Source organism: Carya illinoinensis, chromosome 8 (assembly GCF_018687715.1).
Source record: "Carya illinoinensis cultivar Pawnee chromosome 8, C.illinoinensisPawnee_v1, whole genome shotgun sequence".
Lineage (NCBI taxonomy): Eukaryota > Viridiplantae > Streptophyta > Magnoliopsida > Fagales > Juglandaceae > Carya > Carya illinoinensis.
In genome coordinates, this window is record NC_056759.1 from 6194031 (window position 1) to 6220867 (window position 26837).

The window sequence follows — 26837 nt, forward strand, 5'->3', positions numbered from 1 at the left end:
TATACAAGGCGAGTCATGTGCAATTTCTTATTGCATATATAAATAAAATAACATATGAATTCCAATCCTCACATAATTAATTATTAAATAATATCAATATATAATTACATGATATTCTAATTTTAGAAAGAGTAATTCTATTCACAAGCTAGTATGGAGAACATACTATTTACATTATCAATGTGACATGATTTGATTTACAATATTTAAATTTGAAATTTCTTCTTACAAATTAAATTTTGTCACGTTAATCATATACAGTGTCTAGAGACATTGCATTTTACACTGATTTGTGAATATAATTTTTTTTGTAAAAATTAATAGGAGTGTAATTAATGTTAATATTTAGTGAAAAAAATTTTATACACCATGTTAAGATGTGGCACATTTATCATCTTTGAATAATTTTTTATTAAATTATTTATTATTTAATAATAATAAATATATCATATCTTATATAATGAAATATCTTATATAATAAGATGAAAATAAGATTAGCGTATGAAATATCGATTTAACTCTAGATGGAGTAACTTGGGGATGTTAACGGATTTTATATAAATCGTTGAGGATCCGTGCGCCAAAAATATTTCCCATCTCAGAGGGTCTTTTAACTCTCTGAAACTGCGTTCGCCCGAAAATGCACGGTCGGCCTCGCAAGGACCCAAAGCCAGAGGATGCAGCTGCTTCGGTAGCCAAAGCTGAGAAACTTCGCTCTCTCCAATCTCAGTTCCTCTCCAACCACCACAACAAGATGTACCCATTTTTCTCTTCTTTTTTTGCCCTCTCGTTTTCTTTTCGATCCTGGGATCCAACCACCTCCGTCTCTTCTTTTAATTTTCGTAGTTATGAAAATATTTCAGTTATACTAATGAAGCTCTAGAGGTTAACACGAAGCTGCTAGAAGTCAACCCCGAGTACTATACGGCTTGGAATTTCAGGAAGCTCGCCGTTGAACACCGTCTGAGTCAGTCCGACTCTGATCCTGACTCGATCAAGTCGATTTTCAGTGAAGAACTCAAAGTGGTAGGCTTTTTCTTTTTTTAAAAAAAAAATTATTATTATAACACGATTTCTTTTTTTCTTTCCTCTTTGTTTGCTTCCGAGGGGAAAACTAGACTTGGGAAACTAAAAATTAAATGAATTTGGATCTCACGTATCCATTCTCTCAGAACTGGAAGTAATCTTGGTTGACTATGCCTATGGGCAAAATTGTTTCAGTTGAATTGAGTTTTAATTTTCTCAATTTTTTATCCCCGCTAATTTTTTTGACAAGTAAACTGAAAATTTGTTTGCTAATTTTCTCAGTGTCTAAACAAGGGTTCTTTCGAAGTTAATGTTTGCGCAATATATATATTTTTATTATATGTATCAACTTTATGTAGGTAGAGAGCGCATTGAAGCAGAATTTTAAGTCGTACGGAGCGTGGCATCATCGAAAATGGGTGCTAAGCAAGGGTCATTCATCCATAGATCACGAAATGCGGCTTCTGGATCGGTACCAGAAGCTCGATCCCCGGAATTTTCATGCGTGGAATTACCGGAGGTGAAATATTGCCTTAATTTGAATGCGTGCAACCTATAAGTTCTTAGTTCCTTTTTTTTATTTAACATTTTTTGGTCAGATTTGTGGCAGCATTGATGAACAGATCAGAGGTGGACGAATTACGGTATACGACAGATATGATAAATTCCAATTTCAGCAATTATTCTGCGTGGCACAATCGTAGGTGTGATTCCATTTGCTAATAAGTTTTTAATTTTCCTGTTCGGTTTTTACCCGTTGGAATTGGAATTTTTTATCATTGGTTCTCTAGATATATAAAAAATTTAACTCAATCTTCTGATAGTTCTGTCTGGCTCGTATATTCTAAAATAATTTTTAAGGCTGCATATATGAGTCTTTTCATATATTTAACGTTGTATTAAGGAGTAAGGTTACCTGTTTTGATTTACTCAATATAGGCATGAGATTAATATCACCCATTGGTAGAATATGTATTGGTAGCACTTGGGCTTCCATTGGTTCGATTTCACTACCCATGTTGTGTTAGCAGTGTTCTTACAAACACGAAAAGGACAAAAAAGATAAAGTCCAATTGAGTTGATGGGTAAAATATATATATATTTTTTTATAGATAAAAGAAATTTTATTGATCCTCGTAAATAGGCAAAGCCCGAGTACACAAGGAGTATACAAGAAAAGCCTAGTTACAAAAACTACGTGCTACGGATAGTAGCATACAAGTCATTAAGTCCCGTTCCATTCCATGCAATAGAGTGGGCCCAAAGTAACAAAGTATGAAAGAAAAAGTCCCTAAACCTGTCCGGGGAGCGCTCCCTATCCTCAAAACAGCGGCCATTTCTTTCGTTCCATGTGCACTACATTAGGCATAAAGGTATCATCTTCCATACAACAGTGATCTGGCGATTGCCCCTAATCCTTTGCCAACAAGACAATAGGTCTATCACCCTCTTGGTCATGACCCACGCAATGTCAAGCCTCGAGAAGATTGCATCCCATAAAGCCTTAACTACTTCGCAATGAAGGAGAAGATGGTCCGCTGACTCGCCGTTGTGTTTGCACATGTAGCACCAGTCCATTATGTAAAATCCACGCTTTCTTAGTTTGTCGATTGTTAAGATTTTACCATGGAACCCAAAAAAAGCGACTTTGAGGGGAACATTGCTCCTCCAAATGCTCTTCCAGGGGAAAGCATTGGAGAAGTGTGTCGACAAGGCTTTATGGTATGAGCGGACCGAGAATTTCTTGTTCCCTGTGCCAGTCCAAAGTAGTTTGTCCTCCCTTCCTGCCCTTAACTTCAGCGAATATAGCACTCTATAGAACTCAGTGATGTCCCCCATCTCCCAATCTTGTACAGCTCTAGTGAAACTCACAGACCAAGTGATGGAGTTAGAATTAATGCATATATTATCAGCCACTGAAGAACCTTGATCCAACACGATCCTATAAAGAGAGGGTAAAATATTTAATATGAGACATTTGTTAATCTATGCCAAAGGCCTGTGGCCTGATGGCATAACACTCAAGTCTCCAAAATGGAGGTCTTGAGTTCGACCCCCTTCCCCCAATGTATAAAAAAAAAACATTTGTTAATCTGCGATAGAAGGATATGCATTCCAGTGTTCCCAACTGCTCATGGAGGACCACTTTGAAAGCTTAAAAATGACTGGTAATGGCTGTAACCATATCTTCATATTTTATTCAACTGCGAATGTCTACAAAGAGTTTTTTTTTCCCCTGGGTTCAGCATAAGAATTTGAGATTGGAATTAACAGTTTTATTCATAAACATAGTTGGCAGGCTCGCAAGGAATACTAAAGGTTATTGTTTAATATATGACCTTGTTTAATTGTGCAATGAAATGTGCCAAAGTTGCATCTTTAGGTTTGATTACCGAGTAACAAGGAACTTTTAAAATTATGAGTTAACAGTATCTTTATGTTTTATTATCTTCTAGGTAATCATGGTGCCATCCTTCTGGTTTTGCATTTATTTCATCTGATTTTCTTTATGAGAAATTTACCCCATTTGCAAACTTTCAATAGTTTTAGTGTACATTTCGCTGCATGTTGCTATTTTTAACTTACTTGACTTTTGCAGTATACTTCTATCTAATTTGCTGCAAAGAAAGGTTCAAGGGTTTTTCCCAAAAGAGTTGGTCTTGAATGAGGAATATGAGCTTGTCCACCAAGCGCTTTTTACAGATCCAGATGATCAAAGTGGCTGGTTCTATTATCTTTGGCTTCTTGATCAAACAGTGAAAGCTGATGCTCCTCTACTAGTTTCTTCTTGGCCTGCTCGTGATTCTCTCATTATATTGGAAGATCAGTGCCTGGATGACCGTGCCTTGTCTCCATTCAATACATTCCATTCTGATTCAGGAACATTTCCACTCATTGTTTATTTTAATCAAGCTGTGGAAGGTGTAAATTCATCGACAATATCTGTTGAATCTGTTCTTAACGCGAACAGTGAACTTAATTGGAAACCACTTTCAACAAATAATTCTCAGACTGCCCAAGTTTGGGTGACTTATCTCAATTATCCCAAAGTAGATGTCCATTCAGAAGCTTATCCTGTGGAGGTTAGCATTGGACATTCTGGAGGCATCATTTCCTCTAGTGGTTTTCACTATAGCCATCCCTCTAGATTCGCCTTTAAAGTGTTTGCACGGCCTGTTAAAACCCCTATTGGGCATGGTGGAGAGATCATTTCCTGGCAAGATGGAAATTTTGCTTTATATGAAACATCTCCTGAGGAACCAAATCCAACTATTTCTTTAGATCAACTAAATAGTAAGGATGACAATGAGAAAACATCTTCAGAGTGGCGTGCAGAGACTATAGCTAATGAAATAGCTCTTTTCCAGGAATTATTGTCAGAAATCAGCTGGTAAGCTTCATCCATTTGATGGGCAAAGATAAAATGTAGAAATAGGTACCTTGACCTTTAGCAATATTAAAATTAAACCTTTCTTGTCTATGTAGCAAAATTGGAAAGCTTACACTTGCAAGATTGTTGAAGGCTCATGACACGTTGCTATCTCCATGTGCTAACAAAATGGTCTATTCTGAAGAAGTAATCAAGCTTTATAGTGACTTAAGAGTGTTGGACCCACCGCATTCTCAATTCTACAAGGACGAACACAGCTTAACTTTATTGCAGCAGGTGAGTCTCTTCTCTTTTCTGTAATGGTTGTCTGAGTTATCCTCCCTCTGTTGGTAGTAATTCTGCATGTACATCTAGTTGTTGAATCTCTCCTTGCTGAATCGATGTGTGATATAAGATATTCCAAACCCTTATAATTAATGGAATTGAAGTGATCTCTAGGCTGATCATAAATTTCTTACAATTGGCTAGATTTGGTTACTGTACATAACTGGTGACCTCATGGATCATATTGAATATTTTCTAGCCACCTCACCAATTCGCTGGAAACTGATCCACTTCTTTATAAATTTATGTTTGTAAATCCCTTTGTTAATTTGATTTTAAGAACACCCAAATTGAAGCAATTGCCCTCAATATATAGGTATTCTGAGTCTTCAAAAGGCAACTAATTATAGGAACCCCTTCCTTGGGATCGTACTAAAAATCTTTTGCATTTGGATGTGAAGAAAATCCCTCTTTTATATGTGGGTGGCCGTATTTATTTCTTCTTACTGTTCCAAATGTACCTGTGAGTAATCATTTCAATAAAAAGGGTATTATTACTTTTATTATATCGAAATCTTGTTTTAGAGTAACCGGTAAGGGAAGATATTGCTTTAGCATAATTGGTAAGGGAAGGTGTCATTTTACTCACCTCAATTTGATGCATAGAATTCAGTTCATGCACAGTGTGCTACTCGCGGTTCTTTCAGTAATATTGGGTTATCTCTTTTTAAGAACTCGTATAATAAGTATGCATTTTATTCTTGCTTTGATTTTGGATACTGATAGCCAGAAATTGCTCAGAAGTGTAGAATCTGATATTTTGCTGGTCCCTTAGATAACTTCCACGAGAGAGTCTTTACTGAGATACTGCTTTCTTCATGGAGATGGGACTTCATCATTTATCGGTAATTCTATGTGCTTACGACTGAATAATTTATCACTGTCGCGGATGGGATCTATTGAGAGGTTATTATGGGTTCAAATGCTAGACCTGAGCCACAATGAACTCAGATCAATTGAAGGTAAACTTATTAACTAATATTGTAAACTCTAATGTACATATGAGTCCCTCCAGATTCCAATTTTTCCTTTTCTTCAAAGTTCCTTTTGTGTGGTGTCTCGGCTTTTTAAAAATGAGCCCAGGTCTAAGTTCTTTACCGCTTCGTGATGCAACGTAGTAGTTACCAATCATCATTGTATTGCTGAAGGAAATTGCCTTATATTGGGTCTTTTTCTTATATGGGGTCTTCTGACAGGATTGGAGGCAATGCAGCTTCTTTCTTGCTTAAATCTGAGCAACAATAAACTCAGTGGTTTTACTGCTCTGGGACCTTTGAGACTGCTGAAATTGCTTAAAGTGTTGGATATTTCATGCAACCAGATAGGTTCACACTCGATTGATACAACAAGGTATCTGTGTTCATCGCCTTTGTGTCATACAGAAGAAATGGATTGGGGTCGTGATGAAACTGTGACTGCTGATGTCAACCTGGCAAATTATTGGGAAGCTTTTGTAATATTTAGAGGCTTGAGCTTGACACAATTAGATATTGCGGGGAATGCAGTTGCTGATGAAAAATTGAAGTCATTTTTGGTCAAGATTGTGCCTACACTTAAGTGGCTAGATGGTGGAGAATTGCATTAACCTTAACTTGTGATGGAAGTTTTAATATTTTTTCCCTGCTTTCTTTATATTTTGAGATATGAATTAATACAATCCATTAAACTTGTTGGAGAACCATTTACTTGGTATACTGATCCTGGACATGGGATTCCAGTTATGTTAGCTTGTACGGTGACATTCGATAAAGGGATGCGAACATTTTTTAATCTCTGTGCAAGCTCCAGGCATGTTTCAGCTGTTGTAAATAAGTAACTTTATGTTTGTAACTCTGTTAATGTGCATATGCATGTTTATATCATTAGCGGTTCTCAGGTTCCACCTCATCCCTTAGCTACAACTGCCCTAGGAAAGGGATGGGATGTACCATTGTAAGAGTTCCTCGATCAGATCAATTTTACAGACCAACTTGATTAATTTTTTAGTTGCTGATTATTTTGCATTTGCATTGTTTCCCACCTTTCAGCTCACCTATATGGTCATTATGTGCATAATGTGCTTGATAGATCTGGTTTACCCTGTTTTAGACAGTAGTTTGTTTAATTTTCTATACCTTGTAAGTTTGTTAGTAGCTCAAATAGGACAATGGTCTTGCAAAAGTTTTGGTTTTGTGATTGTTTGTAACCTCCAAAGTTTCTTATTTTGTAAACGAGTGTCCTCTGCCATAAGTGAGTGTAAATAAATAAAAGATAAATGCTAAAGCCACCACACATGGTGGATCCCGACTGTGGTTTATTTTAATTTTTATTGATGAAGTGTTTTTTAATGGGAAAATACTTTAGGCACAAATAAATTATATAAAAGTAAACATACAAACTGATGTAGTTTGATGTGATATGTTGGATTATAAAATTACTTTTATAACAAAGTAGATTTTACAAAATTAAAAAATACATTAAAAAAAGCAAAAGAAATATTTTGCATTGTCGGGATCCCCATGTGGCTGATGAGCCACTCTAAATAATCACCTTGCATCCAATAATAATAATACGAGCAGCTCTATTGCGCATGCGTTTAGTGAACTTCTTTTATTTATTTTGAGTAAATAAATAGAGAACTTTGCCACGACTCAAAAAATAAAAATAGAAGGCACAGAGGAGACTGGAGAGGGGGGAAATATGAGAGAGAACAGATGTGTTGAAGTAAATATTACAAGGAGTCATTGGACATGGATGAAATTGCCCGGGTGAAAGCTACCCAGAACAGCATTGAGATGGTAGAAGTTGCTGGCAACAGTGGTGGCAAATATCTAAACTGTAAACACCTTGAGACGAAGAAATGTAGAAATTTTATTGCCAAAGTGATGAACCCATGTTGAATAACTCTTATTGCATTGCTCTGTAAGTGAACTGCACATTAAAATCAATACATCATTAAGAAATTCCCTGCCATGGAGAGAGAGAGAGAGAGAGAGAGAGAGAGAGAGAGAGAGAGAGAGAGAGAGAGAGAGAGAGAGAGAGAGAGAGAGAGAGATAATGAGAGCTCACCGAGATGTTGTACCAAGTTGCCTCTATTCTCTTGCTCCAAATTTCGAAAGCCATTGAAACATGAGCTAACAGTAACAATAGCTAACAGCCCTAATAAGGACTTCAGATATATAGTTTTGTTGACTTTGTTAAACTTGGACTCCATTGTTATCTGACTTGTTGCCTTTTGTTTTGCAGTCTCTTTTTTGGCTAATGCTGAGGACGCTCTTCTCTTCTCCCTCTACAAGAAGCACTATAAATAAGCCGATAACGTCGTTGAAAATATAAACGCGCCAAAGTGTTGCAGAATAGAAAATTCCAAGTCATCGTTAATAAAGGTATTGTTTGACTACAAAAGATTTTTATTTTAAATATAAAATTTTTATCTTATTATTATAATTTTTTTAAATCTTCATATAAAATATAATAAATAGTTTAATTTTTTTTTATTTTTTTAAATCTTAAAATAATAATAATAATTTAATATAATAATTTAATATTTAATTTTAAAATTTAAAATTCTTATTTAACGAATCTCAATAGTCAAGCAAAGACATATAATAAATATTGCCACGTGTTAGACTTGGCAGTTTCTGAGAAGCTGTTTGAGCTTTGCTTCTTCGCAAGATAATTAGGTTTGCGTAATATTTTAGCACTCTCCTCCGAGTCTTGACTGACCAAAAGTCATGATTTAGGCTATATTTGGTCGATGAGATAATATTAAATAATTTGTAAATAATAATAAAAAAATAATAAAAAATTATTTATAAAGAGACTACTTCGCTGACGAAACGCAGCTTTAATGGCATATTTGGAATATAAAGAGTTAATCTTCAAGATCAAACGGCTATATTTATTGGCATTTTGGACAATATCAACATCAATTCTGCTGATTTTGATATTAAAAATTTTGTGTGCAGTCATTTTTGTGTACTCTTTTATGCACTCCAGTGATATAATTGGTTGGATATTAAAAAAAAATTAATCTAGCCAATCATATTAGTAGAGTGCGTAGAGAGTACGCAAAAGTGACTGTATGTAGTATTACTCTAAATTTGAATATAATAGAGATTCGAGAGATTCTTCTCCTCCTGTATATGAAAAGAAAATAGAATTTCAGTTTAGATGATGAGTTAAGTTGAATTAAAAATTAAATAAAATATTATTTTTTAATATTATTATTATTTTAAAATTTGAAAAGGTTGAATTTTTTATTATATTTTGTATTAAAAGTTAAAAAAATTATAGTGATTAGATTAGTTAAATTGAATTGAGTTGAGTTGGTCTAAGTAACCAAACGTAGCCCGATCTCCAAAACAAGGAATTGCTTAATAATTGGGGAGAATGATTGAAATTAGAGAATTTTTTAATTTTTTGGATATCTTTAATACCGAATAGGAAAACACTAAAGTCATTGTTGGCTTTTTTTTTTTCTTAATGATTAAGAAAAAATTGCTTATATTATTATTAATTTTTTATACTTTTTTAAAATATTTAAAAGTATTAAAAAATAATTAAAAAAAAAACAAAATAAAAAAAATTGCCTAACGGTGCCTCCCAGCGGGAGCCACCAGCGAGCACCGTCCTACTAAATAATTGTTCTTAGAGCATCCACATCCCATTCCTTATCCCCATCTCTATAATTTAACTCAAAATCATCTTTCTTCAAAATTTTTCCTAAATTTTATTCATCTTTCAAAAACCTCCTACATCTCATTTCTCATCCCTATCTCTATTCTATTAAATAATATTTTTTTATTCTTTTTATTACTTTTTTTTTCACTTCTATTTACAAATTTAACTACTCAATATTTTTTCTTATTTTTGAACTATTACTCTAGTGAATATTTTACACAAAAATTTAAATTATTTTTTTTGTGAATATGAGAATATTTTTAAAATTAATTTTTTTATATTTGCGTAATTAATTAAATTATTTTTAAAACTATTATTTAAAATTATAATAAATATGAGTATGAGAGAAAGTGTAGATGATTGAAAAATTATTTATTTGATATATTAGAATAAAATATTGATAAAAATAATTTAGGAAATGAATAGTAAATCTGCAAATATGGAGACTTACTGTTTAGTCTATAAACTTTTTTTTAAAATAGGGATCCGAATGTGGAAGACATTTTGATTAAAATCTTAAAATAAATTCTAAATTATAAAGAATATGATGTTTTGAGGACCAATGGAGATCCTCTTAAGGAGCACGGAGTCAACTGTCAACAACTCAACGGACTATAAATTTTTCCATAAATTAAGGGGAAATTTCCTGACTCTGTCGTGGAGAGTACGCAGTCAACACCGACTATAGTACTTTTATCGTGTCTTTTGGTTTGACAGTCGAGAGGATCAGCCCCAACCCAAAACCCACGTCGGCCTCCAATTTTCTTTCTTATGTCCCAATTGATTGGGCTTCTGCCTTGTTCAAAATGGCAAGCATTGATTTTTTAAGCCGACAAGGCCCGGCCCAAATATCTCCCAAGAAATAGAGAACGAACACTGTGAATGAAACCCAAAGCGAACAGGAACGGTTTCGGAGTTTTCGTCTGCCACCGTCTGAAGAGAGGAACGGTGAGCAAACATGGCGGCTGGTAACGGCCTTCGTTCTCGGATCAGAGATCTGCTCGCTAGGCCCTTCAGAAATAGCGCAGGCCATGAGGGCATGCACCATAAGTTCACGAGGCCCCACAAGATCGGTGACTACGTGGACATCAAGGTGAACGGCGCCGTTCAGGAAGCCATGCCCCAAAAGTTTTACCACGGCCTAACCGGCCGAGTCTGGAAAGTCACAAAGCGCACCATCGGCGTCGAGATCAACGAGCAGGTATCATGAATTCAATGCTCTTATTTGGGATTTTGGCTCTCTGGGTTTTGTGTAAATGACAGTTTAGGTTTGTTGGAAGTTTATAGGGGTTTTGAGGAGACTTTGTGGAATTTTTTCATATCCGATTTCCCTTTTGTTTCCTTATTGATTTTTCTTGTTTGAGGTTACTGATTCGTGGTTTTCGTTTTGAGAAATACTAAACCCACCGAGAATGTAGAACTGCTCTTTCGTTTTACACGTTTGGTTCTGTAGCTAGAGTGTTTGATGATTTGCTCGTGTTTTTTTTTTTTTTTTTCACCTCTAGAAATGGTGGTACAGGTTTGAAAGCTCAAGTTCGACTAGATTGGCTTATGGTAGAGCAGACCTCGAACATCGAAGCTCTTCTGGACACAGCTCGATTGAAACGCAACCCATTTCTCACCATCGAGGTGAAACGAGGGCGAGAAGAAGAAAGAGTGAAATGGTTTGGCATAGCTGTACCAATGGAAATCCCGGACAGAGGAGTATCAGCTCGGTTTTAGATCGCACCCCTACTAAGAATCGTGTCATTGTGCCCGGTTCGTGAGATTATCTCCCCCATTTTAATTATGAGGAGCAGCTTATAATTTCGAGTAGACCTTCTCTTTCTTGTTCCACACATTTATATATAAAGATTGAAAGGTGAATTCATCATTTTCGTTTGTTTGAACTTTTGAGACAAATGACCGTTGCGTGCTTCAAAATTTGATTGTTTTTAGTTCTTTAACCCCACAAGCATGGAGTTGACGAGGAATGCAACCCTTCGTTTTAAAGGCTGTGCTGTCTCTAAAATCGAAAGAAACTAACACAGCCTTAAGAGGAGAAGAAGACAATCGTATTTAGTGTGAGCATCATCGGAGAAAAGAAAACATGGTTCTTTCTGATTCACGCTGCCAATCTTATTTCGTCCCCGAATGGAAGTTGAGAACTTGCTGATTTTGGTCTAAATGCATTCATTTACATGGACAGAAGGGGCACCCGAAAATTGGATTCGGTGATTTATGCACCAAAGAGGGCCCTTAATTCAACTGTAATTAGGGATTAAAAACTGACGCCCACTTCTTTTGAGATGAAAAACTCGGTTTCGTGCATTATGTTATAGCTCAGATCCAGCGTCTGGAGCTTCTTAAATCCACAGAAACTCAGATATCAACTGCAGAAAACTATGACTAAAAACTGCTTTTGAGAACCATAAAGGTAGACCTTCAACTTACCGCAGTTTTGAGATAGTCCCCAAAAGCCATGAATATAGATCTCATCTCCAACCTCGAGTGGAGCCTCCTCCTCTTTGCATTTCAGCCATAAACAAGAATGGAACGGAGAAACACACAAAGCTAAGGAGCACGAATAGACAAACAAAAAGGCATTACTTTCTAGCACTTCCCACTCTCTTCAAACGCCTACTCTTCGGAATACTTCTATTTACATGGTTCTTCCACCAACCATCGCATGGCTCAAAGCGAAGTATTCCCAGAAGAAAAACGATTGTCCCCAAGCAAAAAATCTTTGGATGGTGCAAATCTGACATCGAATTTTCTATTTTTTTTATATGGGTTTGCGAGCCTAGACTGAAGTAATTAAATAATAAGCTGCAAATCAGTACTGACATCTCTTTAAAAAAAAGGTTCTGGGATATTAATTTCCTCATTTGATTGTATACAACCCAACATGAAGAAATACAGATACAGAAAAGAGACCAGGGAGTGCTGGTTTTTTTTTTTTTTTCTCCGGATCTCGAACCAAAATCAGATCTAGCTTTCGAACTATGAACCCAGCCGGTCCAGTGCCTCGCGAGCTGCGGTCAGTTCGGGTTCGATCTTTAGGGCATCCTGGTAAGCCTTCTTGGCTTCCTCTTTCATTTTCTTCCCCTCATAACAATCCCCTAATAGACGAAACGCCTTGGCGTTTTCCGGACTCAGAGTCACCGCGTCTTCCAAGTCCGCCACGGCAGAGTCGGTCCGGCCGCGCCGAGCGATGGCGACCTTCAACTCGGCCCTCTTGAAGAGCGCGTCCCCTCGCTCCTGATCGCTCAGAGACTTGACGCACAGAGGGGAAAGAGCGGCGTCGAGCGAGTCGAGGGCGGAAGTCCTGAAGCCCTGGAGGTCGAGAGCCAGGGACTTGAGGATGTGAGCAGCGGCGTCCTTGGGGTCAAACGCGATGGCCTTTTCGGCCTCGGCCAGGGCCTCTTTGGCCAGAGAGGTGGAATCGGAGCGATTCTTGGAGGATCTGGCGCGGGCGAGTAGCTGGGCACCGAGGACGAAGTGTCGCTTGGCTTGGACGACGGGACGGTTGCGGAACCGGAACTTGGATAGGACCTTGTTGGGAATTCCGTGCATAGCGAGGAACAAGAAAACCATCAAGAGTATTAAACCCACTTGCAGAAGAATATCGAACAACATCTTCTGATTTTCTTCCGTCGATTTCGTGTGTCTGTGTTTGCTTGATCGGAAACTATATGAAGGGAAAAGGAGGAAAATAATAGGAAGCCGTCAAGTCTGTCGAAAGAGCGTTTGTAATGGGTGGACCAAGTACCAACTAGTGCTTCGCCGCCCAGATTTACCTTTTCTCCAACAGTATTTTTAATAGATTATCCATATATAAAGGATAATTTTAATAAATATAAAATAAATTTAAATTTAAATTATTTTATTTACATAAATTTTTATATTGAAAAAATTAATTTTTCATTATATAATAAAATAAATTTAACTTTAACTTTTTATATCAAATATTTACATTAGATTATCAATTTATTTATTATATAATAATGAGTAATTTAAATTTAATTTAATTTAATTTATTATATTTTATTATTTAATTTGAAGAAATTCACCTAAATATTATAGAAGTAGATAGAGAGAAGAGAGAGTTATAAAAAATAAAAAATAAACATTTAATGTGTATATAGTACTTATCAAATTTGGTTTTAAATTTGAATTTACTGTAACTAAGTTACTGTAGCTAAGATTTGGCTAATGATTGTTTTTTTATGTCCTGTTAGTTATTTGAATATGGTTTTTTATGTTTAGATATTTCAATATGGATACACTAATAGAAGAAAGTATCATTTTCTAATGATTTATTTCTTATTTTCTATTAAAATAGTACCCTTTAATAAATTAAATAAAATTATATTTAGGCTCTCTTTTTTTCATAACTCCTTTTAACTCATCTCATTTAATTTTATTTAATCTAATTATTATAATTTTATTTTTTAAAATTTTAAAATAAAAATAATATTAAAAAAATATATTATATTAATAATTTATTCAACTTTTAACTTTAATTTCAACTCAACTCATTTTATCTCATCTACGAAAACAAACAAGACCTAGTTATACAACATGTAAATTTTGTATATTTTTTTTAAAAAAATTGATAAATTTGGAACTTATATAAAAAATTATTTTTTAAATAGTAGATTCAATTTTTTTTTTAAAAGAATGTACAAAAATTTATAATTTTTTTCTAGCATTACCCATTAAGTGAAAAGTAAAAGACATTTCTCTCTTTGTACAAATTTTCTTTTAAAATAAAATTTAATGGCTAATAAAGAATTAATAAAAGTCCAATATCTTTCCAAAATAATGATGTCATGTGGGACCAATTTTCTTCTTACCGTCAAGATTTATTGAAATGTATGAGTGACTAACATTATAAAAATTTATTTAATCATTGTCGGTTATCTTATAGCTTGAGGATACCTATTTCCTATAATTCCAATTTCTTCGTATTAGGAAAAAGAAGTTTATAATTTTTAGTATTACAAAGAAAAACCACATCAACTCATTAATATACGTACCTGTATACGCACACATCTATTCTCAAAGCCTACGCATAAATTTGGCTCAAGTATTTTTACAAGCAACTGTAATTTTTCTGTTTATGGCCAGTTTGGATTCTTAGCATACTTCAACTTATCTTAATTCATCTTATCTAGTTATTATAATTTTCTCAAATTACAATATAAAATATAATAAATAATTTAATTTTTTTAAATTTTTAAATAATAATAATATTAAAAAATAATATTTTATTTAATTTTTAACTCTCATCCTAACTCAGTTTAATTCAATTTAACATTTAAATGCAGCTAGTCCGTGCATAGAAGAAGTTAAAAGTTAAAGGAGAAAAGGAAAATAAAAATAAAAAATGGGAATGAATATGGTATGGGCTCGTTAGGCTCATTGAAACCAAAGGCCCAAGCCCAACGTAAGCTATTCACCATGCGCCTAGGCTATAGAGCATTGCTAACAATTACCTCTCTAAGGCATAATAATGTTTTTGTCGGAAAATAATTGTGAAAGAGTAGCTACAAACCTACAAGGCTTCCCAAATCATAGAACAAAATTAAAGTAGAAACCCCCGACTTAATTTTCTGTTCTCATGCAAAGCTTTAAGAAAGTATTCAATGCTGCAAGGCCCACTTCTTTTTTCTTTTTATTTTTTTAAATTTAAATTCTTAAATTTGAGTAACGACTTCAAAAATAATAATAATAATAATAATCGGAACCTAATGAACGATATACATTTTATGATAAACAGACTCGGTTTCAGAAATGTTAGACACGAAAGTTGGCGCAGAAATTATACACACTTCCCACTGTCTTATTTTTTACTTTTCTTTTCGTGCGCAATTCCTGCACCAAAACACTTGCATCAATCTCTTTTTTTTTTTTTTTTCTTTGTGTAATACAAAATTGTTAATTTTGGGCACTAGAGTAGATAATATTTGGGGGCCAAGCTTGAATTCCCTGGAAATTCTATATGTTTTCATATAAATCCTTAATTTTGGAGCATTAGAGAATCCAAGCTTGGATTTGCAATATTAAAAATATTCTCATATCCATCTCCGCTAATCAATCAATTACTCACTTTTTTTTTTTTTTCATACAAAGTGGGTGGCGGGTTTCGTACCTAAGCTTTTCATTTGAAAAATAGGACCATATGCTATCAACTCATTAGACTCTTGGTAATTACTTTTACTTAATAAAAAATGGAAGTACGCTTTCCTCTATCTAAAATGAGTAATGTTATTCTTCATTATTGATTTTATTAATCTTGATCGTATTGATTGATGCAATACATTTTAAGTAGCTTCATAACTTCACCAAGCCATTTAAAACTATGCACAATTTACACAGAATACCATACATTTGGCAAATCCCATCGTCTCCATTTATTATTATTATTATCACGACAAAAGATTTGCAGTAGCATATTCCTGAATTAAAACATAACAAAGTTGGAATAAGAAATAGCTTATAAATATAAAGATAAGATGCAGTCTCCACTCAAGAACACATGAACACGCAGAAGGCACTTCTGTGCAATCTTATGTACAGGCTTGAGCTTGATGGATATAGTTGCCTTAGAGCGAAAAAGGCAGCATCTATAGTTGCCAACAACCAAAAAGGCGGCCAGTCAGTCACCCTTATTTGGTTAGTCAACTCCCAATTAGTTTAGGATATTGGTTCATATTTATGAATTATATAGAGTGGCATTGGGTGGAGTTCACCTTAAGTTGCGTTCTCGCCCATCTGTATTAACTGCACTGGGGACTTCAGCAACTTCTTTAGAGATTCAACTATGCTTGTAAAAGATGGGCGCTGAACAGGATCACTGCCAAGCAAGGTAAGCCACTATTAGTATTCGAATGACACTGGATTAAATAAACTATACACTGCACGTGGGACGTCTGCAAATCTCTAAAAGATTTTTCTACAAGTAAGAAACATTATGGCAAGCATTACACTTGGTCAAGTTCTTGTGGACATTCTTGGAAACCAAAGACGGTCAATCGATCTGATGGAATACAAGATTCCCATATAGTCTAAAAGGTCGAGTACAAGCTACCCATGCTTTACTGGGTCAGCTGTACATTTCGGCGTGGCCCCAAGCAGTGGTGCTCTTGTGTCCCCAAAAAACTAAAATCTCCAGTTCAGAATTTTGATAAAATGTTATGCTTCCCTTAATTTTAAAGGTTAAAACATGGCTGACAGCCTGACATACTACAAATGAACTAGTGGATGCAGACACACTTACTCGGCCCAGCAAGATTCCATAAGGGAAGCCAAGACTGGGGAGACATTCTGCGGGATAACAAGCTTTCTGTTTTGGAAAGCAACAGCTCCAACAACCTGAAAATTTGCACGATCATGTCAATCAAATTCAATGTTATTAAACACAAAATTGACAACTGATCCTCAAGATTTTTTCCTTTTTATATAAAAACTGATACAGAAGATGTGAATGGGTCAAAAGTAGAAACAAACTTTTATAAGTAAACTATATGGATCTTGATCCTCATCGATTACCTGTGCAGGGCTAAGTCCACTCCAAGGCTGTTGCATGGTTACAAGCTCCCACAGGATTACTCCAAAACTGTAAACATCAGACTTCTCATTTGAGGGCTCTCCTCGAAGGAACTCTGGAGCCATCCACTCAGGCTGAAAATAAAAGCAATAGTGTTACATGTTGACTATGTAATACCAAGAATTCAACCTGCAAATTTTGATTGAATTATCAGACTTTCAATCGAGGAGAAGACATTGAACCCTAGAGCAGATGAGAACATTCATAAATGACTTTGATGAAGAATGAATTGCCAATTCTTGTCAAGGAAAATTGAGCCAAGATGTCTACCCTTTTCTTGTTTATGGCATTGAAAATTTGCTTCCCTACTTCATTTTATAAAACAAAAACCTAAATTTGCTTCTAGTATAATGACGTTTTGGGGAAGAAACTCTTCGAAAGTTAGGAGCTGGATAGAATAGGCTGGGAGTGTTTATAAAGGAGTGAACCTTTTTGCCAATAAGCAAGCACCGGACCCTTCCTCCCCCACTTTGAAAAAGCCTGAATTTGATTCGCAAGTCTTAGAAATGGGCCTGCCCAACACTTTATGATTTGTCTTTTCGAAGGGGAAAAAAAAAGCCAATATTTACCAATGATAATTCAATTTGTAAAAAACACTGTTATTCACAGAGCCTTAAACTTATCTGCTATAACTAGCTGCAGTACTTCTGGAACACAAAACTCCGCCCTAAGTAGGTCCTAATGTGATCTAAATCTGCATCATTAAATTATCCACAGGGGTGACATCCACTTCACGACATTGTGCCAGTTCCAGTTTTGAACTACTGCAAACTTGTTTCATATTTTTCAACTCACCAGCAGACCCAACGTCACTGACATAGAGGTCTTCCTACCAAGGAACAGTGAAGCTTTGTAGAGTCTTTCTACCCAGGCATCAGAGAATTTTAAACAACCAAATCTAGATCCTATGAAATACCAGTAAATGTTGCAAGTGAGAGAGAGACTTACAGTTCCAGCAACAGACTTCGATGAAATGAAAGTGTTTGCTTTGAATCTGGACAAACCAAAATCACACACCTGAGCAAAAAACACCGCATGAATTTATTTATGTGACTAGACACCAGTAATTTTTAAGAGAGAGAGAGAGAGTTTCCGTTCATTTGTTATTATACCTTTACTGTCCAATTTTTATCCACCAATAAATTTGGAGATTTAAGATCCCAGTGCACAATAGGAGGGTTAAGACAATGGAGATAATTGATCCCCTTGGCCTGCATCCAATTTAGAGCATAAGTTTTCTCTCATAGCAATCACTGTTACAGCTAAAATGAGAGCTAATAATTAGTACATACCACATCCAATGCCATGCGTATCCGCCTCCTTTTATCTAATAGTTCACCAGAAGCTGGCCTGTGTATGAGGCGGTATAGACTACCCCTGTTCCACAAAGACGAGGAATTTTTCAACGAGAAAATTGGAACTTGCTTAAAAAGAAAAGGGGGGCGGGGAGAGAGAGAGTTAAAACGATCTACCTAGGCAGATATTCTGTCACTATTGACAGATGTGGACGCTTTGTCACTGCACCCATGAAGAGAACCACATTCGGATGCCGTACACGTTTCATTATTGCTACCTGAAAACAATCTTGACAGATTAAGCCTTGCAATCCAAAAGCATTTAGTATTCAGCTTTTCAGAATCACAAAATGTTCTTGTTTACTTGTTTATCCACTATTTTTTGGTCATCTGCTCATTTCATACGTTTCGGATGCATGAGAATGTGCATGGAGATTTTACACTTGAAAAATAGGATTACTAGTATTACATATAATATACGCTTTTGATTGTAAAATCATATAACCTACTTGTGAATCTGAAAGGATACCATAATATTTTATTGTTATAGCAAGCAGTAGCCAATAAACATGAAATGCATGTGGTGAGATCTTATAAAATAAGATAATTCCAACAGAATCCATAAATTGAATGTAATAGGGCAACATCAATGAAAAATTGCCGGATTATCAACTGTGTCAACATACAAGATTGTAATTTTAGATCACATGTCAATAGACAGCTATCATTCACTTCAATAATCATCTGATGTCAAAGCATCAACGTAAATATATTAAACGATCCACGATGCATTTAAAAGTCAGAGATAAATTAAATTAATACTTGATGGAAAAGGTAGAACTCCACCCCAAGCACATCATGGTTTCACTGAAACAAACTTATCACCCAGTAGAGGGAAAAAATCAGAAAAAAGAAATATAAGCAGAGGAAAACAGAAAAGTAAAAAGGTGTGCATCAACTCGGATATGGAAGGGGACAAAGTTAGGAAACTGCTGATACTAAGTCATCATGGACACACCTCTCTTAGAAAATCCTTCAATTGATCATCATGGAAATCCTGCATGGTAAGAACCTTGACTGCTACATCCTGCAGTTTTGCAGGCAATATATTTTACTTGCCGTAGGAAAAATAGCACTAAAAATTCCTAGAAAAGAATATATATATATTTGGGGGCCGGTGAGGTTAGTAAAAATTAAAGTTATTGTTGTCACATTGTGGTGAGCTTAAATTCCAAATAAAATATTTGAAGGAGAAGAAGTTGATCGTGTAGAAAATAAATATACCCTTTGACCATCAAACTTTTCCTTCATTTTGACAATATCTCCCAAGGAAACACCATAGATTGAAAAATACCAAATCAGTTAATGCAGCACAGTTAATGCACTGATGCACTCTATATCAGAACCAAACCTCAATTGATCCTCCATTAAGTTATATTAATTACCAAATCACATGATACAAAAAAACTAACCGATCCATGCCATTCAGCATGATGCACAGTCCCAAATGACCCTGCAAGGAGAACAGTATTACACTACTTCGATAATTGCCTACTTGAAAAACTGTAGTTTTTAAATGTGAAATGTGTCCAATTAAGAAGCAGGGGAAGTACCGGCACCAACACGCTCCTTAATATGTAATTCATCCCATGATATCTCCAGCCAGTCTATTGCAAGGGATGGTTCAAGATTCAAGTATTTTGGGATGGTTACAGCAGGGAATCTCCCTTGATTCTCAAGCATTATATCGACCTCCTTCAGATCTGACTGACTTGATAAGCTGAGCTTAGGTTGCTTGATGCTGTTTTCTATAACTGCACTTCCAGATGCAAAAATATTTTCTTTGTATGTTTGTTGTATAACAACTTTGTCTTCGCAAAGCCTAGAATACTCATGTAAAAATTCCTTCGGAGCAGAATCCAGTGGTTCTGAAACGTTTCCCTGGGAAAATGACAAAATGGGACTCTGAATTATGCAATGTTCAGCATTTCCTTCCAACTCAAGAGGTGTCAGAGATGATTCCATCACTTGTGGACCTTCTTCCCCAAAACCTGCAACGAATGATCATTGATCTCGATAGACAATGGTTGCTAAATGGGCTTGTTATATTCTTGGAGTACTTTGGCATATACATTATGTTGATGTTTGTAATATGAAAAGAAAAGTTATATTGATGTAACTAACAACAAATAGATTGCATGGACTGTTATTTCCATGTAGCAGAAATGCACATAAATATTCCACTTTTTCCGCATGATTGCAATACAAAACATTTACAGGCTTACAGCTAACTAAGAAAAAAGTGATGAAAACTTGACGCATCTATTACATTAGTGCAACCAAAAGACGACTTGATTTTTCTAGGAGAATGAACTGACCTTTCAATGAGTTAATTTTTTTACATCAAAAATTAAGAAATAAAAAAATACTTTTTTAAATAAATAAAAACCTTTCAGAATATGCAAATGAATCGTACCCGAATACAGAGGATTTATGGAAGAAGCACGTTTGTGCTGTGAGTTTAGAATTTGACAGGATGATGAAGCATCCACATAAGGTTGTTGAAATTCTTTCAGATGAGAAACTTGAAATGGCGAAGGCATTGAAGAAAGCAATCCTCCATTGATAGAGGAATCTGGGCCATGAACATTTCCTGGTTGGCCAACTAGATCAACTACATATTCCCTGTTAACAAGTATACACACAAAACAACGAAAAGCATGAAATATTATGGCGAAATGCTACACAAACTCTCATATCGAATGAAGCATGTATTAAAGGCCAAGCATGAGACAACCAAATATATATGAAATATAATACCTAGAGATTAAAAAAAAAAAAAGGTTCAAGCTGGCATGGGATCAAACATAATTCATCTTAATAATTACAATGCATCTATCTGATGTCCGCAATTACATCAGAGATAACAAAAATGACAAAACAAGATCAATAGAATGACTGATGTGGAGGTCAATATCACTAAGCCAAACAAAATACAAGCAATGTATTAAATTGTCAATTGCCATATTTTGGAAGAAATCAATATGCTTAATCATCTTGTGGCCATTCTGGATTTGAAGAACCTTCCAATTTTATTCGCAAGAAATGAGGCCTGGAAGAACAGATAGTGTATCAAACCTTGAGGACTTCTTGCTATCCTCTACCTTGACAAGGCAAGAAGAGCGATGATCAGCCACACAGTACTTGCAACCTCGAGCTATTCGACACGGCAAACCAATGTAGTCTGCCAATTTCTGCAGGGGAAAAACAATCCCACCTGTTCAGTAACCAACCTCATAGAATGCACAATGTTAGTAACTGATACTGATGTCATTAGATCTATACTAAGGAAAGGGATAGGTCTGATATCCTCATAAAACTCCGTAAATATCATATGTTCAAAAATTAAGTCCATTCACCACAGAAGGCTACAAATACCTCACTGAATGATCAGTGGATAGAAAAATTTATGGACTGCTTAATAATTGAGGGTGTTGCTTGATGCTTCTATTTTAGTTGCATTCTCATGAGATGCCAAGGCACCGTGTTCAGCCAGTCATGCATGCTTTAAAAACATCTTGCAGTTCTAGAAGAAATCTTGTGCTTCTGCGTCCCAATAACCATAATTCTACAACACATGCACTTACAAAATTTCTATTCTTGAAGCCATTAATTATAGTTGGGGGAAAGATTTTTTCAAAAAATAAAACCACAAGCTGGGAAGTATTCTGTCCTTTTCTTGTTAAATTAAAGGAATCTGAGCGGTTGCCTGGTAAATATAATAAAGATAATAATTTTAAAGAGATAGAAAACCTAAAATTGTCAACTGACACATACATTAGAAACATGTGTGATCATGGAAACCTCGATGACGCTGAATAACAGGTACCATATTCAATATGCGGTTTAGAATAATATAAAACATATCTGCGCGTGCAACAGAGGAGTTAAAGATAACAGGGGCATCTACGCCCTGCATGGGTGCTAGCTCATATTTCCGACCTTCAGGAAAATCAATGAGGATGTTCTTGACTGGTATCGTCCACACAATATAAGCCCTTTTTTTCAAAAAAAATTTGTAAGAATATCCTCAATGATTGTATCACATAAATCACCAAATTCTCTCCCCTCGAGATGGGACAGGTACATACATTGTTATTTGCTTAAGCAGTCTTTACAAATTTAAAACATAAATATTATTAAGACCCTAATACAGTACACTATTTCAGGTAACAATGGCTAAGGTTTGCTAACTTTAAACCGTCAACCCTCCCAACTAGGAACTTGGAATGAATGCCATATGGAAAAGAACAAAATGACAATGAACTATCTATCTTAGAGTGGAAGTGGCTTTTCAAACTAATGAAGTGAACTTATGATTCAATGAAGGAAATGTCAAATTTATAAACCAAACCGCATGGTGCATTCCCTCACCTTGAAAAGAATGGCACGATGCCTGCAAAGTCCCATAGATAGACTGCCAATAGGGAGCACGATGCACTTCTGAAATTCCCTCAATCTCTCACTAACTAATTTCCAGCGCACGTGGAGATCTCCTTGCTCCGCTGGAAAACCACCCCTTCAAAATTTGGAAAATTTAACTCACTAAAAATCACATAAGCCAATCGATCTTCATTGTTCAGAATTTTCAGCCCAAAGAAAAAAAGTTGAAACCTACCCCATGTAGATAGCAACAAGTTTGCCTAGTTTCTCCACCAACATTAAGGTATCCTCTGAAGCACTATACAGTTCTTGTGCTTTATCTTCAAGTTCTTTAAGGCGAGAGTCCCCTCGTCTATCAACAAGCACCACCTCCATAGATGTCTCACTGGGGTCAACTGCTTTAAGCGATATCAATGGCGGCAGTCGCCTACCTTCCTCCACATCGTTGCACATCAGCCACAGATACGGATTCATTCCCAGTATGTTGTAGAAACCGTCCGATATTTTGTCAGTGTAAGACAAGCAACCACTAACCTGAACAGCAAGCAAACTCACATTCATTGAAAGGTGATTTAGTGAAAGCTAAACACACAAAACACTCCACTTAGTGATCATTGAGCTCATTCAATAGAAGTTAGAAGCAATACTATGAACCTAACAATGATCGCAGGATTCAGAGTATGATAATACATTTGTCTGGCAGTAACATGGCTAAATACGTACATGCAATATAGCAGTATAGATAATAGGTACGTAGTGTAGCAATACTCAAGTTCAATGGGAACATAATAACGGATATGCAAGCGAGGCGTAGAGAGAGTACCCAGAGACGATATGAAACAGTTTCCGCTTCCGAAGCCAGCAACGCTCCACTCTCAACCATGAGCACAGGCTCGCAAAGAAGACTGGCTTGAGAAGTAAGCCTCCTAGCCAACGCAAGCTTCAGATAGTGACTCTCCCTTACCTTCTGCGCCAAGTTATCCCTACGCGTTTCCACCTCTTCCTCCTCCTCCTCCTCTTGCTTCGTAGACGTCGTGGTTGAATCCTTAACGATATCGCTGGAGAAATTGCCATCCAACGTCGTCGTTCCGGAAAACAAGCTCCCTGCATAGCTGCTACCCACGCTGGAGAGCCTCGGAAGCGAGACCTGGCGATCGAAGTTCCTATCAATTGCCCGGTCCTTCACGAGCTCCGCTTCTTGGGGGAGCAAAAGCTCGCGGTCCTCCTCGTCAAATAACTGCTTCTTCGAGGTCCTGGACGAGGATTTCACGTGACTAGATCGATCACCCTTTCTCTCAACTAACCAGTCACAGAAGGCAGCAAATTGCTGTTTCTTTGGGTGGAACCTGTCGTTGCACTTGAAAAGATCGGATACAGATGATATGTCCTTCTTATCGACCGTGAAGGACGCATCCTTTGACGACTTTCGGTCGCTTTCGATGTTAAAGGATTCTTTGCCTGTGCATGCGGAGCTGGTGATTGTCTGCTTCTGCTCGTGATTAAATAGTTGCTTGGATGAACAAGAGTCGAATCCCCGGTCCGGGAATTGCCTGGGGAAGAAGTAAGTCGTTTTGTGAGGCATTTTCTCACGGGTCTCACAGGCTCACAGCCACTAACGGACACGCGCGCTCTCTCTCTCTCTCTCTCTCTCTCTCTCTCTCTCTCTCTCTCTCTCTCTCTCTCTCTCTCTCTCTCTCTCTCTCTCTCTCTCTCTCTCTCTCTCTCTCTCTCTCTCGCGTATCAAAAGAGAATGGACGTGAAAAATCCGACTGACCGGTCTCCGTTCGATCCTGGGAATCTCTTTCGCAGTGATCGAGTTTGGATCACGGATATACACAGAAGCGAGCACGTACGCATTCACTAGCTTCACCTTCTAAATCCAAACCTCTAGCAGAACTTTGCTTCACTGCAAATAAAGAAAAGAAAAATAACCATAACTCCACCTTCAAAAACACTCACAATTTTTTTTCCTCTTTCTGAATCGAACTTCAAATGCGATCCCTCAGAGCCACACCGACCACCTCAAATCATCGGAACGAAGCAGGAGCCGATCAGTAGCATACGCATTAACAGCTTGAGAAGTAGGAAGAGAGAGTAAACGTAGGCTCCTTTTGCATAACAGAATGCGCGCGCGCGCGAGAGAGAGAGAGAGTATTTTGGGATGTTGGGTGTGTATTTTAAGCGGAGTCCGAAGGGAATCGAAGGAGCAGCTGACAGGCACTGGGGGGTGGATGCGCACCTTTTGTAGGGAGAGCACGCGTAAACTTTAGGACGAGAGTCGTCGCGACATGTGAGATTCAGGCGCAGGAGGTGCATGTACGCAATGCGCACCGGGATTAGGATAGTGAAGTTGGAACCTATCGTTTTGTAATTAATGGGACGGAAGCGCAGGATTTTAAAATTTGGTTTTATTGGTGGGAGTTGGGGAACCTGTTGCATGCCAAAAGTCTTTTCTCGTTGGATCGATCGGGTCGATCTCAGTCGTTAGATTAAAATATTTGTGCCGATGTTGAAAAATAGACCCGTGGATACTGATGCAATTGTCGGATTCGAGGGAGATTTTCAGTACTTTTTATTTTTAATATATCTTATTAAATGCCAAAACTTATTTTATAAAAATAAATTAATATTATATAAAATGATATATCAAATTATAAAATTATTTTATTATAAAGTAAATTTAATATATTATATAAATTTAAGTTATTTTATACATTTATTTTAATAAAATATCTTTGTAGTTGTAAAACTTTTATGAAAATTTTAATACCGGCAACTTTAATTTTTGAGAAATATTTAACTTATTATAAATATTATAAATTAACATGACTTAATATAATATATCAAATTATAATGCAAATCTAATGTATAATGTATTATCAATTAAGATCACATGTGAGTTTGTAAACTTATATTTTTGTGGATCTAATATTTGTATTTTTTTAATGAATTACTTATAATTCATTATGATTATTAAAAAATTTAAATACTAATATATTTTCTTATTGTATAATTTATTTCATTAATGTGTTAACTGTTAAGTATGTCAAAAATCAATTTTTTATTGCGACAAAATCATTTTTTTCCACATATAAATTCATTAATTTGAGCTATGAAGCTTGAACTTGATGATAACTCTTTGTCAATTCATTATTTATGAGAAGTGTTAGATCTACACAAAAAATATTACAAAAGTAATTACAAAGTAATTATATACCTTTAATATAAAATTAAAGCTTTTTTAATAATTATAAAAAAAAGTTTTATAATAAGATGTCTCACGTCAAGTAATGCGAGTTTACAATTTTACTTTTATAAAATATTTGTATAGGCCAAACATTTATTTTTACATATAATATTCAAGTAAGGTGAATTCTAATTCATGAAGTATCTTCCTTGGCCTATTTATTTTGAACAAACCAATGGGTATTTGATATTGTACATAATATTATAACATATAAGAATAATATATATATATATATATATATATATATATTTATACAACAGGGATGGGGGTTTCTAGTCCAGATTTTCTATTTAGAAAATCAGGTCATACGTCATCAAATCATCAGACTTTTGATAAGAATAAGATAGATTTAAAAAAATTAGAGTGTGTCAAAATTTACATGAGGTTGTATATATTGTCAATTTTTATTATTCAACGTGGAAATATATGACAACGGACAAAGTTAAGAAGTTTACTCCAACACATTAATCTAATTTTAAAAATTGACACGTGTCATTTCATAAATATATATATATATATACACTTATCACATGTTCAAAGATACGTGTTAATTTCTTAAATGAACTGGAGGAAATTTTCTCAAACCCAATTTAATTGAAAACTTTATTATAAAATAACAACCATATGTTGTATAACGTTTGACATCCTTATAATTCTCCCTTCTACCTAGAAGTTCCATACTTTTTTAACAACATCAATTTTAGGTCTCGTGTGTTTTTAGAAATCATCTTAACTCATTTCATCTAATTATTATAATTTTTTTAAACTTTCAAATAAAATATAATAAAAAATTTAATTTTTTAAATTTCAAAACAAAAATTATATTATAATAATATTTTAATTTTATAATATTTT

At 35.5% G+C, this 26837-nt stretch overlaps 5 protein-coding genes across 9 annotated transcripts; 2 read left to right on the forward strand and 3 right to left on the reverse strand.

Annotated features, from left to right (window-relative positions):
- The first annotated feature begins 569 nt into the window (after positions 1 to 569).
- LOC122319007 (geranylgeranyl transferase type-2 subunit alpha 1) lies at positions 570 to 6574 on the forward strand. Its single transcript, XM_043136860.1, has 8 exons — positions 570 to 756; positions 864 to 1026; positions 1386 to 1546; positions 1626 to 1730; positions 3626 to 4417; positions 4513 to 4693; positions 5517 to 5703; positions 5938 to 6574. Exons 1-8 carry the CDS (start codon positions 641 to 643, stop codon positions 6324 to 6326), a joined length of 2094 nt encoding a protein of 697 aa, XP_042992794.1. The 5' UTR covers positions 570 to 640; the 3' UTR covers positions 6327 to 6574.
- Positions 6575 to 7315: 741 nt separating this feature from the next.
- Positions 7316 to 7998, reverse strand: LOC122274167. The gene is made up of 2 exons (XM_043083149.1): positions 7790 to 7998; positions 7316 to 7651 (listed from the first exon to the last, which is right to left on the reverse strand). Exons 1-2 carry the CDS (start codon positions 7932 to 7934, stop codon positions 7452 to 7454), a joined length of 345 nt encoding a protein of 114 aa, XP_042939083.1. The 5' UTR covers positions 7935 to 7998; the 3' UTR covers positions 7316 to 7451.
- A 2274-nt stretch (positions 7999 to 10272) lies between these two features.
- Positions 10273 to 11305, forward strand: LOC122318444 (60S ribosomal protein L21-1-like). Of its 2 annotated transcripts, none has more exons than XM_043135796.1 (2): positions 10273 to 10604; positions 10923 to 11305. In XM_043135796.1, the coding sequence occupies exons 1-2, from the start codon at positions 10362 to 10364 to the stop codon at positions 10926 to 10928; spliced, it is 249 nt and encodes an 82-aa protein (XP_042991730.1). In that variant the 5' UTR covers positions 10273 to 10361; the 3' UTR covers positions 10929 to 11305. The 2 variants fall into 2 exon arrangements, with proteins under 2 accessions (XP_042991730.1, XP_042991729.1); XM_043135795.1 differs by having other exon boundaries at positions 10277 to 10604; positions 10909 to 11305.
- A 1080-nt stretch (positions 11306 to 12385) lies between these two features.
- On the reverse strand, positions 12386 to 12958 carry LOC122318777 (anaphase-promoting complex subunit 7-like). The gene has a single exon (XM_043136384.1). It carries the CDS (start codon positions 12956 to 12958, stop codon positions 12386 to 12388), a length of 573 nt encoding a protein of 190 aa, XP_042992318.1.
- Positions 12959 to 15777: 2819 nt separating this feature from the next.
- LOC122318443 (serine/threonine-protein kinase CTR1-like) lies at positions 15778 to 25110 on the reverse strand. 4 transcript variants are annotated; one of them, XM_043135790.1, is made up of 15 exons: positions 23559 to 25108; positions 22971 to 23269; positions 22727 to 22871; positions 21431 to 21546; positions 20769 to 20977; positions 19906 to 20343; positions 19765 to 19805; positions 19311 to 19379; positions 18470 to 18570; positions 18290 to 18374; positions 18110 to 18208; positions 17946 to 18014; positions 16940 to 17071; positions 16668 to 16762; positions 15778 to 16244 (listed from the first exon to the last, which is right to left on the reverse strand). In XM_043135790.1, the coding sequence occupies exons 1-15, from the start codon at positions 24315 to 24317 to the stop codon at positions 16142 to 16144; spliced, it is 2760 nt and encodes a 919-aa protein (XP_042991724.1). In that variant the 5' UTR covers positions 24318 to 25108; the 3' UTR covers positions 15778 to 16141. The 4 variants fall into 4 exon arrangements, with proteins under 4 accessions (XP_042991724.1, XP_042991727.1, XP_042991725.1 ...); XM_043135793.1 differs by lacking the exons at positions 15778 to 16244; positions 16668 to 16762 and having other exon boundaries at positions 17946 to 17991; positions 23559 to 25110; XM_043135791.1 differs by lacking the exons at positions 15778 to 16244; positions 16668 to 16762 and having other exon boundaries at positions 17036 to 17126; positions 23559 to 25110.
- Positions 25111 to 26837: the final 1727 nt, after the last annotated feature.

Bases quoted from the DNA above. Each gene is read 5' to 3' on its own strand.
- LOC122319007 (XM_043136860.1), top strand. From the start codon at position 641: ATGCACGGTCGGCCTCGCAAGGACCCAAAGCCAGAGGATGCAGCTGCT. The intron at 1,027-1,385 runs GTAGGCTTTTTC...AACTTTATGTAG, and splicing joins TCAGTGAAGAACTCAAAGTG to GTAGAGAGCGCATTGAAGCA. The intron at 1,547-1,625 runs GTGAAATATTGC...TTTTTTGGTCAG, and splicing joins CATGCGTGGAATTACCGGAG to ATTTGTGGCAGCATTGATGA.
- LOC122274167 (XM_043083149.1), bottom strand. From the start codon at position 7,934: ATGGAGTCCAAGTTTAACAAAGTCAACAAAACTATATATCTGAAGTCC. The intron at 7,652-7,789 runs GTGAGCTCTCAT...TTTAATGTGCAG, and splicing joins CAACTTGGTACAACATCTCG to TTCACTTACAGAGCAATGCA.
- LOC122318444 (XM_043135795.1), top strand. From the start codon at position 10,362: ATGGCGGCTGGTAACGGCCTTCGTTCTCGGATCAGAGATCTGCTCGCT. The intron at 10,605-10,908 runs GTATCATGAATT...TTTCACCTCTAG, and splicing joins GCGTCGAGATCAACGAGCAG to AAATGGTGGTACAGGTTTGA.
- LOC122318777 (XM_043136384.1), bottom strand. From the start codon at position 12,958: ATGCACGGAATTCCCAACAAGGTCCTATCCAAGTTCCGGTTCCGCAAC.
- LOC122318443 (XM_043135790.1), bottom strand. From the start codon at position 24,317: ATGCCTCACAAAACGACTTACTTCTTCCCCAGGCAATTCCCGGACCGG. The intron at 19,380-19,764 runs GTTAGTTTTTTT...GCAAAACTGCAG, and splicing joins ATGCTGAATGGCATGGATCG to GATGTAGCAGTCAAGGTTCT. The intron at 16,763-16,939 runs GTAATCGATGAG...GCAAATTTTCAG, and splicing joins GTGGACTTAGCCCTGCACAG to GTTGTTGGAGCTGTTGCTTT.